The 17,461-nt window shown below is 33.9% G+C and overlaps 2 protein-coding genes across 6 annotated transcripts in view; one reads left to right on the forward strand and one right to left on the reverse strand.

Moving 5' to 3' along the window:
- The window catches only part of LOC109041801 (trinucleotide repeat containing adaptor protein gawky), a 54,040-nt gene extending 38,309 nt beyond the window's left edge, over positions 1-15,731 (forward strand). For all 3 annotated transcript variants that reach the window (XM_019058223.2, XM_072296080.1, XM_072296079.1), the window contains one exon: positions 1-15,731. In XM_019058223.2, coding sequence (XP_018913768.1) covers positions 1-306 — 306 coding nt within the window. In that variant the 3' untranslated portion in view covers positions 307-15,731.
- LOC109041802 (uncharacterized) overlaps positions 15,612-17,461 on the reverse strand; it is a 16,656-nt gene continuing 14,806 nt past the window's right edge. Inside the window, exons 8-9 of one of the 3 annotated variants that reach the window (XR_002009999.2) lie at positions 17,142-17,268; positions 15,612-15,862 (exon numbers count right to left, since the gene is read on the reverse strand). Coding sequence is in view for 2 of the 3 variants with exons in the window: in XM_019058227.2 (XP_018913772.2) it covers positions 17,210-17,268 (59 nt within the window). In the remaining variant the exon portion in view is untranslated. The other 2 variants (XM_019058228.2, XM_019058227.2) reach the window with 2 other exon arrangements.

A 17,461-nucleotide genomic window follows, 5' to 3' on the forward strand; every position in this document is an offset into this window, starting at 1 on the left:
GCTCAAGGTGCTTTGAACAATTGCGTGTTAGGGAACACGACAATATTCGCAGAATCTCCGGCCGAGTCAGAAGTGCATTCATTACTTCAACACCTCGGCCAGCAAGGAGGGTCCAACAGTGGCTGGAACCGTCCTACGGGGGGAGCCCCGAAACCTGCAGGTACAACTGATACTTGGAGCTCGGGTTGGCCGTCAAACTCACCTTCAAGTAGCTTGTGGGGTGCTCCTCCTTTGGACGAGCATCGCTCAACCCCATCTTTGAATTCTTTCTTACCTGGTGATCTTTTGGGTGGTGAATCAATGTAAGCAGCCAAGTATCTGCTGTGTTCATAAGTTCAATTCACTACAACAAATTTTTCCATATCGTAATCTTTTCGTAGTCATTATTGAGACTAGATTTTAAGGGTGTATCCATAATCATCCACGACACTTTAACTACTTCCCAAAGAAGATTTCTCATGTTGTTCATTTCCTCTTTTTTTTCTCTTTTTTTTATTTATTTGATTTTAATCCATTTTTATCCCTTATCCCCCCACTTTTATTTTCAATTTTTCTTTTGTTGATGATGTCCATATCCCTAATTAAATTTAGTCATTTTTGTATAGAGTTATTTCAATAAGAGTGTTAATCATGTTTTAAAACTTTCGATTGTTGTTATTTCAAGTATCCCTTTTCATATTTTTCCATGCGATAGGTAAGAGCTTACTTTAATATTGAATGCTGTATAACCATTATATTTACTGTATCTCTCATTACTTCATTTACTATTAGTTTGACTACATATTATTATTCTTGAGCATTATTTTTAATTAGGATAAAGGGATCCTGAAATGCAATGTGCATTATGTCTCCATGATAGTGATTTCTCAATCAATTTTGCTTTACCAGCCAAGAATTTTTATTTAGTATTATAGGGTACAAATGTATTGTGTTCTGCTAGTCGTCGCTACTAAATTTATCGGCACAATTATTTTAATTTAAAATTAAAGAATGACTTTGGGAAAACAACAAAGAATTCTTGGTTGGAAGTGAATTATTCAAGACAAAATTTCTTTTAATTTGTGCTCCAGTGAAAGAAAAATAACTGTGAGTTTTCCTCATATAAGACAGACCGTGAGCATCTGCTTCGGCTAACAATTTTGATTTTCAATATTTCTTTTGTTATGAGAGTTTTCCTAAAAGTTTCTGTTACGTTTTAACTGTTAGTATATAATTCATTTTAAGCACAATATGAAAGAGACGCCTTGGTTAGTTTTCTTTTTTAATTTTTTTTTTTTTTTTTAATAAATAATTAATTTAATCGAATTTTAATCCTAGCAGAGTAAATTTATGTTAAACAAGTGCAACGGCATCAAAGTTAGTCGCAGAAGCGTTTTGATTGAAACAGTATGTTGCTGACTTAAGTTGTTTTTAAAAAATTTTATGAATGTATTTTACTAACTTACCTGTACTGTCTCTTAATGAAATTCAGAAAAGTTATTTTTAGCATGTCTTAATTTATTTTTTTATGTTACTTTTCTATCTTAGCCTACTCTACTGTTGATTTCATTCGTGCCCAACATGGTTGTTCTTAATGTAGTTTCCTCCTCAAACGGACGCAGAATTTTTTAATTTTTCCTCCAATTTTTTTAAATGTTCATTGGCGAGCAAAGTCGAAATTTTTAATTTTTTCCAAGTCACACGGCAGTTATTTACATAAAGAATTAAATTAAAACACTCATCTCTCAGGTATATTTTTAACAAATTTATAGACTCAATTTTCAATTTTCATGCTTTTCTTCATTTATTTCTTATTTTTGGAGTAAAATAACAAGTGGCCGTTGAAAATCAGTTAGCTCCAGCCATTTGAACCTAAGTACATCTTGAACGTTGAATCATTTGAATGACCTTGACTCCCTCCCTTACCACAGATTTCAGCAGAAAAAAAAGAAAAAAATATTGCATTTACATAAATTGTGGGTTTCCTCTCTTGACTATTTTTCTTTTCTCGTTTCAGACCCTCCCTTAATACTTGCATTTGTTAAATTCGATTGAATTAAAAATTTATTATCATGACACTTTGTTTGCTTATGTTTTGTTCCCTTAATAGGTTTTAACTTTTTTTTAATGGTAGTATTTTCTTTTCTGCGCAAAAAACAAATGAAAAACTACACAGATAGTGAGTTCAATAACTGATTAATTTAGGGGTAATTTTTAAGATGAAGTAAGTATCTTTGCTGTGTTTTTTTAATTCTGGTCCAAATAATTATACTATGTACATTAGTGGATGAACTAAAATTTTTAATTTTGATTTAGTGGGTATTTTTTTAAAAGTGCTAAAACTCTGGATCATAATAAAGAACTGTTTAACTCTTATCTCATATGAATAATTAGGTTTTAAAAGTTTTAACTTATGTTCGCAAACAAGAAAAAAGTAGGAGTATCTGAACGTGCAGTAGCTAATGATAATTGTAAAAATGTTACGTTATGAATTATATTTCTTTTTTAATTTTGTTATTTAGGTGATAGTTTTGTTTACAATCCATTTAACGTTTTCATGATTTGTTGTCTGTTTCTAAGCTAAACCTGTTTCGTACTCTAGTGCCGCTATGCACAGTAGTCATCGCCAAGGCGAATGTGACACTGATTAACTAGAATAGAACGTTTATGTTATCTGTGAAACAAATGCTCAAATTACCTACGAGTATCATTGAACTAACCCTTATTTAGACTTAACAACAATCAAGTTTAGCCAATCAAGATTCTTTCTTGATCTGAAACTCCAGTCCAGTGTCCTTGTCTCATGTATCTTCTCTTATTTCTCATTTTCTGGTTCTTCGTATTGAAATTTTACAAAGAATCAAAACTCACTCCCGGGCTATAGTTACTGTCTTGAGTTCCTCCATGAATTTAAAGCAATCATAACATCTTTCACTTTCGAGTAGAAGTCTGTGCCCTGTGAAAGGATGCGTTTAGGTGTAAAATGTTTGTCGTCAAGCAGTTAAGGAACAGATGAAGCAAAACTATTATCAGTGGATCAACTGTGTATTCTTATTTCATTACATTTTTTTTGTTGCTGAAATTCGGCTCTTCTTTGGTTCACACTGTGGTAAAGGGATGGAGAATTTATACTCAGAATCTTTGCAGCCGCTGTTCTCTTGCTGAATCTCCGTATTGCAGTTTTGACAGTGACTTGGCAACAGACATCCCTTTTTTTCTTTCTCACAGAACTTAGCGGAATACACAAGTTTCATGATGATTCCTCGATTAGCTCATCTGTCAATTTGTCTATCTGCTGAATGTATGTCTTATTTTTTGCATTTAGTCAATATTCTTTTGAATCTCTGCTCAGACTTTAAATGGCTTACCTTTTTTCAATCTTGTCAAGTATTTTGTGGTGGATTCCGTCCTTTGTCCTCATTTTTCTCTGGATTGTGGTTTGTTTTTACCAGCTAATTTTTTGCTGTGGATGTTTTGTTTTCTATGTGACTTGAACATACTGGGAACATTTATCCTAGTACTCAATAGAACCAATGTTTGTCTGTATTAGCATCAGTGCATTTTTCAAATGATTGTGATGAGTTTGTTGCAATGATCTTGTGTACAGTTTTATTTGGGTGTTTTTTAAATGTAGTTGAAAATATAACCCGTTGTAAAGTCTAGAAGACACAATTCAAAAAGCAGCTTTAAATGATCTTTGCGGCTAAACTGAATTTTAGAATTGAAATCAATTATTGTTCTGCAATAGCATTTTAATGTTGCCTTGTGCATTTTTATTGTTAGTCCATTAACTCTTTTTATTTTTATAACCCTCTAACTTTCTCTCTCTGACAAACATTACTGCCCAGTTGAATAAATTTCTCAAGTTTATTTAAGGAAGAATCCTCCTTCGCATTCTTTATTAGAACCAGCACAACTTCAAGCTCATGAGTACTGATTTAATGTGACACATGTATGTGGCGAACGTCCAGAATGAATCGCTAGGAGCAGTCTAACTCGTCTTGAACATCTTGCAATCTTTTCTCTCTAAACCGTATTCCTTTGATTTAATTTAAGATTTCTCTTATTCTCGCGGTTTTTTTTTAACCTCCTAAAATTCTACAATCGTGTAAATAGCTCCTCTTGAATTTTAATGGATCTCCCTAGGTTATGTTCAGTCCTGGTGGCACTCCGTGAGGGTGAGAGCATACTGTGAGTTGAAAAGATGCTGCTGTTTGTTACGTAGAGTTCAAGAGTAACATTTTTGGGAGTAGATAGAATATGTAGTACTGTACAACAGCTGATGAGTTTAGGGAGGAGTTATCAGCCTATCATTTTCCATCATGAGAAATCAGAATGTTAACCTTAGTCAAAGGCTAGGAATCCCATCATTGAATTTTCATAGATTCAGACTATTAACTTGTGCATTTCTGGAATTACTTAACTTTGGAATAAATAGGTAACCTGAAGAAAATTTTCATGATCCTCATACAGAGATTCACAGAGTTTCTTTTCGAGCACTTGACCATGCTGGAAAATTGAAATCTGATTCTTATAACTTGAGATGTGTTGAGAAATTTAAACACTAAGTGGTAGCTCAGTTTCCGTACTAATTTGAAAAGTTGATAAAATTTAACACTACCAGGCCGTGCATGATTCCTTCTCTCTCTTTCACTTGTCCCTTTTTGAGAATGATAAGATGGATACTTGAAATTTGCCAATTCTAATACCAAATATTAATTGTAATTGTATAAATGTTTCTCCCCCTTTAGTGTTTAAAATCCTCACGTAATATTAATTTCTGTATGTATTAGGAATAGTAGCAGAAATTTCAGTGTATTAATCAAAATTTTGCTTTCTGTTCTATTGCCTCTTATTATTTGAGTGAAGGAATCATCATTCGTCGGTGATCTTCCATCTCAATACATTTGTGCTCAAGATCAAAATGTTTGTCGAACACATTAGCTTGATGATGTAGCCAAAACCCAACAGTATCTCTTGAAGTAACTTAGCAGTGCTGGACAGTGATATTTTCTCACTGTCACATATTAACTATCGCATACAAGTTAGAATGATCTTTCGTGATCGCATACCTCTTGGTTAGAGCTTTTCGACAAGATATTGACTGATGTTTAACTACTGTGAATCTTCTCTATTAACAGGTGAAGGCATTAATGATGTTGGGAGGGAGAGTGATTGATGACTAGTTAAATAGGAACCGTAGGAATGAATGTATTATGTTAAAGGAACAACTGTGCACCTTTTTCTCCTGCTTCGAGTTATTTGTGGTTTGTACCTTGTTCAAATATTATTGGTTGAGTGACAAGGCATCTCAGATGTTAGTCTAGCAACTCATTTTGGAAGCACCTTCTCTGGACTTGCGAGATCGCATTGGCCTTTTTTTACCTTTTCTCTCCGTGAACGCAAAATCAAATCTGGGTAATTTTTCTGCCATAAGAGTAGCCCTCGAAAGCAGACAATTGATATTTCTTGCATGCGACTGCTCGGTCTGCTGTTGACCCCATCTTGTGGGATAAGAGTACCAGCATTGGTTTGATTCGATTTAAACTGCTGTCTGATTTACAGCTCGTTTTTTTACCAGATACCCAACAAGTGTAAACTGTCATTTATCGTTTCTATTTATTGCATAAGTATTTCGGTAGAAAGCCGGGATTGTAGTGCATTTTATTAATTATTATTATTTCTGGTCGTTGACTTCACCAAGAAAATTGGTTCGCAGTTTTGTCCCTCCCCTTCTTCAATTTAGTTTTATTTGACATTGACAGTGAAAGCTTAAGTTGCATAATATATGTTAGTTTAGTTTATTCTTAATGCTAGTTTAGGTTAAGTTTTTAGGCTGGTAGGTAATTCAGGTTTATGCTTTCTTATTCTCATTTCTTGCCCTCTTACCCAACTTTTCATTCTCCCTCCTAATTTATATTGAATATCTCGTGAGTTTGCAATCATGATCCACCTCTGCAAGACCGCGCAAGGTGAAATTAGCTTATTTCGTCAAGTGTTGAGATCTAGTCGTAGTCATATGCCCCTAAATATAATGTATCAAATTCTAGTGCTTCAGATTCTGATTTGATCGATGGAAATTTTCCAATGTTGTTTCCTTTTTTAATCCTCACAGAATTCAGTAGAATCTATTTTGTGACGACATCACCCATATTTCTTTCCTTAATTTATTATTCACTTGACTCTGGTTACTTTAAACTAGTGACAACCTTTCAAGCCAATGCTCTATCTGGTCCTGGCTCTGCTCTCGCACTTATTTTATTTTCCTCTCTCTTTTCAAACCTCACTACAAATCAAAAATTTTGATAATCAAAAAAATCGTCATATTGGCCACCTAATTGAAACAGTTTATGACCATTTTTTCTGAACAATAAACTGAGATTTTTTTTCTCTTTTTTTTCATTTTAATACAATTAGTAGGCTCACAAAACAGCAGTCAATGGATTTCCCTGTGTAATCCTCCCTTTGCTAATACTTTCAGTTTAAGTGCTAAGATATGCTGTGGAGAAAAATAGCGGACTATAAACTAAAAAAATCTCTGAAAAGCAAGAGCCCTCTAATTTTAATTTTTTAGTTTTATTGTTTCTTAGGTAGTTACTTATGCAATAAATACATAAACGACTTTTTACAATTGTTGGTAAGTGGCCATCTTGAAACAAAATTTGAAGTTTGTGCTGCCATGCTGGTCTCTTTGTTTTACAGTGACATGTTTCGAGGAAGTCAAATAACAACCAGTGCTTGCCTGACTAATTTGTCCTTGTTAATTGGCTCTCCTCGCTATTTCGTTTCATCTTTTTGCTATCACACGGAATTTTGACAAACTAGTCGCACCACACCATGCCTCAGGAGAGACGAACTTTCATCCCTTGGGGTTATTGTGCTGTATCTAAACGTACATGCATGCTTAAGTATTGTAGTCGAGCGAAATGATGGCTGAAGCATAGTGGTAGCAAATTCTGATTATTGCTTGAGATCCGAATTTAGCAAACATCATAGAGGTTAGAACATTTCAGTTTCCTGAAAGTTTTGTTTGTCGTAAGGAAATTTTAAATATACTCTTTTCTTCTTCGTAAATTGATAAGCATTGACTTTTAAGGTGTAACTAACTTTATACGCATTTCAGGTCTCCAGTAGCAGCTTATTCGCTGCTGTTACAACCGGTTAAATTTTGTGTTTCCCTCGAAAGACTAGTTAGTATTCAGAATTAATGAAGGTACCCGATGGAAGTCTGATATGAGGATGCCCTAACATTCGGCATTCTTTCTGTCAGTTCTCTCCACAATTTTGTGAAAGTTGTTTACGAACTGTCAAATTCAGTGATCAAATGACTCAGCAGCGTTTCTTTGTAGATGTTTTCAGCGGAAGTTTCAGTTAGAGCACTTTGTGCATTCCACACTTTGAATTGTTACTTTGTTAATTGTATGTAAATCTAGCTGTCAAGTCTCATCAAAGTTCCTTTTAGTAGCCCCTGTTCTTATTTATTTTTGCTTTTATTTTTTTCGTTCCCCTCTTCCTCCCATACCTCATTGACCTGAAAGTTTCTAACAAATTGTTTCCACGTTTCTTATTATCTGAAATGATTACTTGAATTTATAAATTAATTCTCATGAATTAATTGAAGGTCTTGTGATGTAGATTGACAACTCATAAACGAAGTCTGATAAAATTACTTTTATAAGGAAAAAGATCTAGGTTTAGAATTTTTTTTTTCCTTCTCTCATTTTTCGTCTTTGAATTTCTTCTTCTAGTGTAATTTGTCCTGTTTATGATAATACATACTTAAATGTAAGAAATTCCCAAAGATTTAATAAATGGGTGTTATTCCTATGTTTTATCTACCAGTGTGTGTTAGTTGATACTGATGAATAATTGTATTAAATTATTGGTTATTTATTTCGTTAAATATATGCATATATATATTTATTTTTTTCCTTAAAATTTTTATTTTTATGCTGAACCCGATGCTTACTTTCAAATCTGCTTCTCAAAATCAAACTGAAGTAGCTATGTTGTAAGTGACGAATATTACTAATAATCACTAAAGTGAATTTACTCTTAAGTTTAGTGGTTAATTGTTGTAAATTTACAAAAGCTAAAATCAACTGTTCAGTTTTCCTCTCTCCTTTTTTAAATCAAGTGCAGTTCTCTAGATTTCCTATTTTCTAATATATTTGTTTTTACAAGGGGGAAAAATAAGCATGTTACCACTCCGATGTCCCGTGTTATCGTTTTTATAATTTTGGTGCCTAAAATTTTAAAAATGTACTTGATAATTTCCAATCATGATACTCAAACAATGTATGCAAAAATATTTGGGGTAAATTTTTTTGTAGAGCGCATGGTCAATCACGTGCAGTTAGAAAACCTTTCCTCAAATCCAACTGTTTCCTTTTTTCCAACAGGAGTAGTAACAGTGTTTCTTTTCTTTCTATAGTTGCCTCAGTCTCTGCCCTGATTATTTCTTACACGGTAGCGTCTCAGCTCTCGCTTGAGCTTTCTCTGTGTTCACATTTGATTCAAGTGTTCTGTCAAAGAATCTAGTGTATCCAGACTTGAAACTCTCTCACTTTATTCCTAATCAGCCGACACATTTCTCTGGGCTCAAGAGGGCTTCAATTTAGTTGCACATCAACGAATGAGCTTTAAAATACCTGATAATCAGTTTTTATACAAAGGAAGGAACAATTTCTATAGCTTTAAAGAAAAAAAAAAAATTGTCCGTGCGCACTCTATACTTCTCCAATTCTGTAACCTAGCTGAATACACACTAGTTCTTGCAGTTATTCAACTGATCTCGAAAAATTCTTTCTTTCAGTTTGTCGAAAATTGTGCGTTTTTGTAACTGGCACAAGCAAAGAACTGCTCTTGTACTTATCAAATCAAAGCTCAATGCATTGCTTTAGTGTAGTAAACATTACCATTTTCTTTATGTCTCGTCATATCAGATCACCCTTATACCAAAAGAACGTAAGTATCTTTCAGATGAGTTCCAATCTTTTTCCCTCGTATCTTAATATTTTTTATATATCCATGCAAAGGAAACAGGAATGAACATTTGTGTGGATTGGCACACAAATGTGTGATGTGTCTATGTGCGCATTTGTATTTTAAATTTCATGTGTATTATAATTAGCCCATCCTCAGTATTTTTGTGATTTATAAGTGCCACTTTTTTCATTCTATGATTTAAAGGAAAAAATTATGTATTAATATGTATTAACATTTTTTATTTAGTTCTTAGCTCATAATTGATATAAAAGCATAAAATTTAACAAAAAAATCATTAAATAATCTAAAAAAAAAAAAAAATTAAAAAAAAAACAAAAAACAAAAAAAATTAGCTAATTTTTGTGTTTAAAGGACTTTCTTATTTGTGAGGGGTTTTTAGCCCTGTCTTATTAGGTTTATGATGGTTTATATCTAGGATTAACTGTAGGAACTTTATGTATGTCTGTGTGTATTAATAATTTCTTCTCTCTTTTTGAATGCAAATTTTATTTTAAATCACCTTTGCCTGTAATTTTTGTATCAATATTTTTGAACTAATCCCTTGCCGTGGCAGTTGGCGAAGAAAGTAAAGTGTTGCTTTTTTAAGCTTGCTGTCATGTAAGGCGTTACTTACATCAGAGAAACCAATTTGCTTGCCTCTCTTTCTGGAACACGGTTACCTTAATTTATTTCTTCCCTCTTTTTAATGAACTTTATTCTAATTTTAATTTAATTTGCTTTTAATGGTTCATTCATAACCTCTTGAATTGCTAGTAATTAGTCCTTATCAATTCTAGTCTTAATAATAAACATTCCAACATTTGTTTTCATCTTACTCCCTTTTAAGTATCTAAATTGTTTTTCTGTTGAAATGTTATGAACAGGTACAAGCGCCAATACTTCTAAACTACTTTTGAGATTAATAACATAGAATGAAATACAGCTGAAGGGAAGGAAGTAAACGTGCAGTTTGAATGTCCTTTCTCTCCCTCCGACCCCATCATCATCCCTCCCTTCCCTTCTGCAATCCCCAGTATAGGAAAGCTTACAGTAGTTGAAGTATTCGCATATTTGTTAAGAGATGATAAAATTTCAAGTACAAATTTCTGTTAGTTTGGTGCGTTCTATAGTTCGTGTTAATTCTGTTGAATCTTATAATGTATCCTGTGAGACAAAGATAGAAGAACTCAAATGACGTTTTCGTTGCTCAAAAATAATTGTTTTTCATTCTCATGATGAAAGTAAGGGAAAGGTTTTATTTTTGCTTCGATAGAAATTTGTCTTCTTTTTTGGTGATAACAAGACTTGAGTGTCCTTTCTTTGACTAGTTAGTAATCATGCTCTGTTGCCAGATAAGGGTTTTGATATGCTCCTTGCTGATCCTTCTTCAATTTTGAAAGAACCCATGCTAAAGACCCTCAATCAATTAGATGACACATCGTGCTTACCGCTCGGTCTCTATCAGTGATGAGCATCCGTCGCTTTACAGCCATTGCTCTGGCAGCTTTGCATTGCGTTTTTTCTTCGCATTAGGAAAACTTTGTCTTAGTACAATTACTCATGTAGATCATTTTGCATTTGTTAATTTTATTTATTTTAAGTTTAAATTAGTCATTAATTTATCTTCTTCTCGTTCACTACATTCTCTCTTCTCACTCAACGTTAGATTCATTCAGCGCTGTGGCTTATTTGTGTTCAAAATCATACCAATGTTTGCCGTATGCTCTATTTCCCTCAAATTAGAGTGTGTACACTCTCAAGTTTATATTATCTGAACGGTTTTTTAGTCATCTTTTCCTTCAGAACCGTAAGAAGCTTTTGCTTCAGTTTCTCTTCTATATTCTGTAACCCCTAATTACCTTTTAATTCGGTTGACAATCTTAAATTACTCTTCATCACTTTTCCAAAGGTTCTACTTCCAAATCTGGCAAAATTTGTCCCTCTAACAAAGCGAGCTTTCCATGCTTAAAGGTCGCTCGTCAGCCCTCAGAGATTCATCACATTCTTCAACATGTCTCCACCGCAGAGAGAACTTCATCATGAAGTTATTATATTGATCTATCATCAAATTTCGCCCTCCAACTAAAGTTCTTTTCCTCTTCTTTTTCTTTTCCGCAAGAGAATTTATTCTTGAGCTAAACATCTTGGAATTTAATTTTTGTGTCATCGTTCTCTAAGTCATGTAGTTCTGTCTTGCAATGTGAAAGGGGAGCTTGTATCTTTTTTTTTTTTTTTTTTTTCGATATTTTGACTTGACAGTTTTCCCCTCACTGAAAAGTATCTAAAGCAAGTGAACTTAAAACCAGTTCCTTTCGTACAAATCGCTTTCAAAGCGACCATCAACACCATATACCCATAGGTATTATGTAGTTTGATAATTGGCTGTGTATTAAGAAATGTTTATTTTAACTTACCAAGGTAAATGTTAGAGTAGTTCGATTCTCCAGTTGATCAAATTAAGTGTAACTTAGTCTAATTTATGTATGTCAATGAATGGAAGATTTCAAACTACATCCTTTTTTCTCTCGAAATCAAGTTGTAAAGTACCAAAGGTGCAGAGATGGCACTATAAGTCTAGAGACTCTCCTAAAACTTACATCATTCTGCTGTTCCTGTACATTCCCATGCTGGTTGTCGTTATCTTTATCCTCATCTACGAAAATTATGATTTACTTTCCATATACCTGCTGTGGCCTACGTCCGAAGGACTAATTAAGACCAAGTTCCAACAATTATCACTCGGACAATGGGATAATTTTTCCTAAATCGTTTCACCCCCATCTCTTTCAGAAGAAGTAAAAGGAATTAGTAACCCTAATCCTGAAATTGTGTTGCTTCACTCTGATTGGTCGAACAGTACTAAGTGATACTGTTCAAGGACATCCAAACATAGTATCGGAGGAATGAGTTATCCTCAATCGAAAGACATCTTTGTTTTGAGTACTGAAGACACATTGTTGCCCAACACTGCTCTTACTTTATTCAATTTCACTCCAAGTTTTCTATTTGACATAGGTTTGTCTTTTTTCTGAAATTATGTATTTCTACAGTTGGATCAGTAGATGATTATTGCCAGAAGCTTATTTTGAATACCATGAAGTTGTCCACTCTTCATCTAAAGACTTTTAACCCTATAGTCTAGTAAGGTACCAGGAGAACCAGTCTGAGCAGCTCTTTGAGTTTGCTCTGATTTGATGTTGGAATTACTTTTGTGTCAAACATTAGACTTTCTAGTTCATTAGTTTGAGATTTTTCATTTGAATTTGTGAGAGGTAGGTCTTCTTCAATACTTGACCAGAACACTACAGTCCAGCTTAATGCATCACAACATAATGACTTATTTTCCGATTTGGTCTCTGCTACTTAAACCCGATCAACTTCTACATGACGGTAATGCACTAAACTGTTCAAGGAGTCAGAAATCAATTCAGATTAGAAAGGTATCTTGTGACCTAGAAAATCTGGAAATCGAGAGGAAACCTTGAGTGGATAAGAATGAAATCTCAGTCATTATCCCTTCAATTTCTTCTTTGCTAGGAAATGGTGTGTCAGAAGCAAGACTTGGAATTAGAAGCAAGACTTGGCACTTATAGCAGTTTTGGAGCTGGAGCAACAAATCTACCCAAATTTTCTGTGAAAATGGTATTGCCATTTGTTACCGATTTTGAGAGCTTTGTATTGAGCTATTTAGTCACGAGGTTTTCCTCATTGCCTTAGTTTGTCGTGCCAAAATATTAAATTTAACCCCATTTCTTTAACCGTTTATGTGGTATTGTCTCTAATTGGTCATGCTTCTATTGAATATCTTGTCATTAATTGCTTTCTTCTTTTTTTTTTTTCAAACGGGTCAACCCACAGATTTTGTTCATTTGATACTTTCTATCTACTTCTCTACTATCAAAGTTGCTGTCTAACAGAGCCCATTGTTGTCAAGTTTGTTTCTATCAGCTCAGTCAGATTTTCCGGTGTAAACTGGATGTAAATTTAGTTTGTTGGCAGATTTTCAATGATCAACCGCTGCTTTGCTCTCAAGTAATGGTTAATATTTGCTATGTGCAGTATCAGAGCCGTGAATTAATTTAGGATGAAGGGTAATTTCTTGTTAAAATTAGGTATTTGGAGAACTTTTGATCCTGTGTCAAGTATTAGCTCAATTTTATGTGCATAACTTTTCAGACTTGTCAATTACCTTTTTTTGCAATCACCTATTTTCTGTAGATGTAAAATGATTTTGACTTTTGAGTCCTTCCTTCAAATCATACAATTGACAAAAACCTTTTTTAGATCCTCAGTTTATTTTCAATTTTAAGATTATACTCAAGTTTTTGAGTTAAATATTAAATTTTTCTTCAGGCAAATGTGTCCTTACAATCCTAGTGATATTTATTTTTGGTTATAAATTTTCTCCTCTGCATCCTTTAGTGCACCATCTTTGTTTCCTTGAATTGTTGACCATTAAGTTCTGAGGAAATACACTTTTCTGGTCTATAAGACTAATGGTAAAAAAGACTGACAGCTATTTAAAAATTGCTACAAATCTTTTTTTCTTTTTTTTTTTTTAACATCCCATTGAGGAACTAAGCATGTTTTTATACATTCAGGTGAAGCTTTTCTCTAAGAGTGCACCATCTTTTTCACAATGTCCGTAGTCACTATTACAATAAATGCTGACCAACGAAGATTGTATTTTTGTAGTTTTTGGTTCCATATCGGCATCAAAGGTCCCTTTCAAGTAGGGCGAATTAAGGTTTTGATCAAAGGCTTGCCAGACCTTGCTGTATTAGAGCTATGCGGAAATGATCAAGTCCTAGCCAGTTGTGCAAGTAAATTGGTTTCTCTATTTTTGCTTTTTTTCAATCTCTATTTATTTAATGTTGAATAAATTTTTAAAGGTGTCGGGATTCACTGATGAAACAGCCATATCATAAACAATAATAATTGTTATCAATTTATTCATGTCTAGGTGAAAGTTTATGTTCGCTTCAATCTATATTGTCCCCTTCCTTCATCTCTCTCTCTCTCCATCATATAGCTCATAAAAACTCTTAACTTGTAGGTAGTTGTGTGTAGATTTAGGCTTAGGATAATAATTAGGTATTTTAAGCTATGTAATTGTTAATTAACTAAATAATGGCTTTCTCATAGTAACTTTTTTGGTATATTGTGCTTTTATATTGCCCTTGAATGTTTGTTTTTTTATTATTTAATATATTCAATATTATTTATTATTATTACATTTTTAGTTTAATTTTTTCACATATTACTTCCTGCAGTACCATGGATAATTTACCATTTATTGGTTTTGTAATTCGGAGGAGTTGGATTCTTGCTGTGTTAAAAGCTACTTTTTTAGCCCCTCTGCCAGAATTTGTTTTTGTAGTTCTTGAATTTTGTGAAATTTTCTTGTAAAGTGTGTAAGACGATTTTCTGGAGAAAAGATATTCTTGTCAGCTGTCATTAGCTCACTACATGAAAATTTGCGCTTGATATTACCAGCCATGTGTTTTGAATAGTGATGTTTTTTTTATTATTTCATTTGAAGCACTGCCAAGATACTTAGATTTGCATCCCTTTCTCTTCACATTGTTGAGTACTCACTATCATGAGTCGTCCACTTTCGTCCCATGCCTGTCGGCCCTTGTGCCTGGTCCGCCAGAGACCCATAAACAAAATTTGACATGCACCCAGTTGGTGTCTCAACACTTCCACTCAAGGCTAGCTCTGAGCTCACCCCACTACCTATCTCTCTTGCTTGAAACAGTTACATTTCTCCCTGATGTCTTTTCACACTCCTTTTCTCTCTGTCAACTGACAGCTCTTCGCTGATTCTTGTTGTTTCTTTTTCAAGTATCTCCAGAAAATTATCAAGTGCTTTTATTATTCCGCCATAAGAACTCTTTCTATCGTTTGATTGATCTCCCGTTCTTGTTATCAATAAGACTGCAGCAGCTTTAAAATCCATGGTTTAAAGGGAAACAAAATTTGTCCACTACAGAAACGCAGTATATAATACTCTCTCTGAGGTTTTGTGTGACCAAAAGTTGGAACAACATTTAGAACTGGTCTTCATCTGATCTGACTCTCCAAAACTGCCCTTAAGAAGCAATGTTGCCTGTCTAATTTTTTCAACAAATTTTTTGTGATATCAATGCATCACAGCTTATAGTGCGTCCAGTAGAAATAACTCTGACGGGAGTAGAGCAGGATCCCATTTTGAAATCATATTTGAGTTGTCACTGGTGATGTTCTCGCACTCGGTCTCCTCCTCCCCGCCTCCCTTATCCCTCAAAAGTGAACTAAATCTTGACAATCCTCTGAATTATAAAACCATATCCCCTTTTTGAAAGTTTCTATGCAATCAAACAAGACTATTCATTAAGTAATGGTATGGAACAAAATTCTAAAAAAGAAGTAACTCTTTTAATTTTTATTTTACTTTAAACCTCCACCCCTCTTTTTGTCTAATTGATCCCTGCTGTTCATAATCTTGCGCAATTGTGATTTAAATTTTATTGAATGTACATTAGGAAAACGGTAGAAGAAAGAAGTATAAGGAAAAACCATATATAATATTATGTGTAAGGAATTATATTATGGAAACAAAAAAAAAAAATAATCGAGGAAAAAATTAAAAAAGTGAGAAATGTACTTACTATTTTTAATAGCCTTATTATAAGTGAATACATGTATTATGTTAACATCTGTCTTCTTCCAGTGGTCTTAACATTTTCGAAACATAAATAAATTCAATGTTATTTTGTGTACTTTAAACTAGTATTTTTTTCCCTCCTCCTTCCTTTTAGCGTTGTCAGCAGCAGTCGCTCAGTAGAAATTCAAGATTTTCATCATTGAAATTGTTCCATTTATTTCATCTGCTGATCAGGTACTTAATTTTCTGTAAGGCAAAGAAACTAGTCATATAACCTGGTTCCTGATTGTTCTTTAGGATCCCTTATCACATGGCATTCTCTTCAACACCTAATGATGATATGGACGTATTTCTATCAACTGGAACTAAGCGCCAATTTGAGTTCCTTTTGAGGAATTTAGAATCCCGGATAGCGCGTTCTGTCAAACGGACCTAAGTGCCATGGAAAAGCATTGCGAGTATAGGACGGAATAAGCCGGACGCCTGATTCCGCCTCCATCTAAGCCCCCCTCTACCTTCCTCACCCTATGGCGCTTAGGTCTGTTTGATAGAAATACGTCCACATAGATTTTATGAGTTCTTCAGTTACCTTAAAAAACAATAATGTGCAATCCTAGCTCATGCCTAAATCTATGTAAAGCACTAATGGCACATGTGTTGTTCTGAAATGAGCCAGAAGTAGGAACTCACCGCAAAATATGTAGGAGAAAATTTCCTTAACTAGCAAATGTATTAAAGAAGCAAACCTGGAAATTTTGGCAAGTCGGGCTCTAAAATCTTAAAATTGAAGGAAATATTATAACGTCTAAAGTTCCAATCAAAAAATTCCTAGGTTGCACAAGAACAGAGTTTACGTTTTTGCAGAAAGTTGAGATAAATTTCCTCCCTTAAGACAATTGTTCACAACTCCGCTCTTTCTTCATGATCTCCGCTGAGCGTGTGAAACGTAGAACAAAAAGTGGATATTGAACAAATTGCACTTTGCGAGGCAGGAGTCAAGAGGTTTGAATGGGTCAGCTGCTCTAGTGACAGAATCGAGGTTTTTTGGTTTAAAAGTATTGTTTAGTTTTTTAGAACTAGGAAAGAGGTATGTTAGTCGTAGATCGAATTTTGTATCCTCTCAAGATAGGTGGAAACCAGCACAAAGAAATGTAACATCATCTAATCATAAAATTAAACACGTATTAATTTAACCCACCCTGATTATAGGTCGCCTCTAAATGTTGGAAAAAATAGTAAGATCTTTTGGAATGCCAAGTTATTCCTTCAAATATTAAGGGGCCTCTTGATGACAGCAAAACTTGACTACGTCATCCACCGCGGTAATGCATAGCATGGTTTCCTCTCGCTTGGTTATAGCAATCAGTGATGTGATACATACATTTCCACCAGTTAATGACGGTATATGTTTTTCGATGATCATTTTTCTATCACATTTGATCTGAATTTTTTTGCTGATTTTCAAGCTTAAACCTTCAAAACTCGATTCTTTGACTTGCCCAGCTGATTGCAAAAGACCCATTACCCTTTCTAGGATGGAAATCAGTTCCTAGGATCCTCATGTGATGATGCAAGCTAATTATTTCACCGAGCTCAAATTTCGGTAGAAAATCCAACAATTCGACTGACTGAAGATATGCAGATTATGTTTCCTGTAAATAGAAATTTAGAATTAGCTTTTCTACCAAAATCATACGGTAATGTGTAAACTATCAGATGTTTTCGATTCCAGTGTTTTTGAAAATAATGCCGCGCCATAAGTGATTATTTATTTCAAAAATAAATTGTTAAAATGAATGAACACCTTTTTCTTCTGTTATTTAAATGAAAGAATTTTGAAAACGT

Source organism: Bemisia tabaci, chromosome 2 (genome assembly GCF_918797505.1).
Source record: "Bemisia tabaci chromosome 2, PGI_BMITA_v3".
NCBI classification, from domain to species: domain Eukaryota; kingdom Metazoa; phylum Arthropoda; class Insecta; order Hemiptera; family Aleyrodidae; genus Bemisia; species Bemisia tabaci.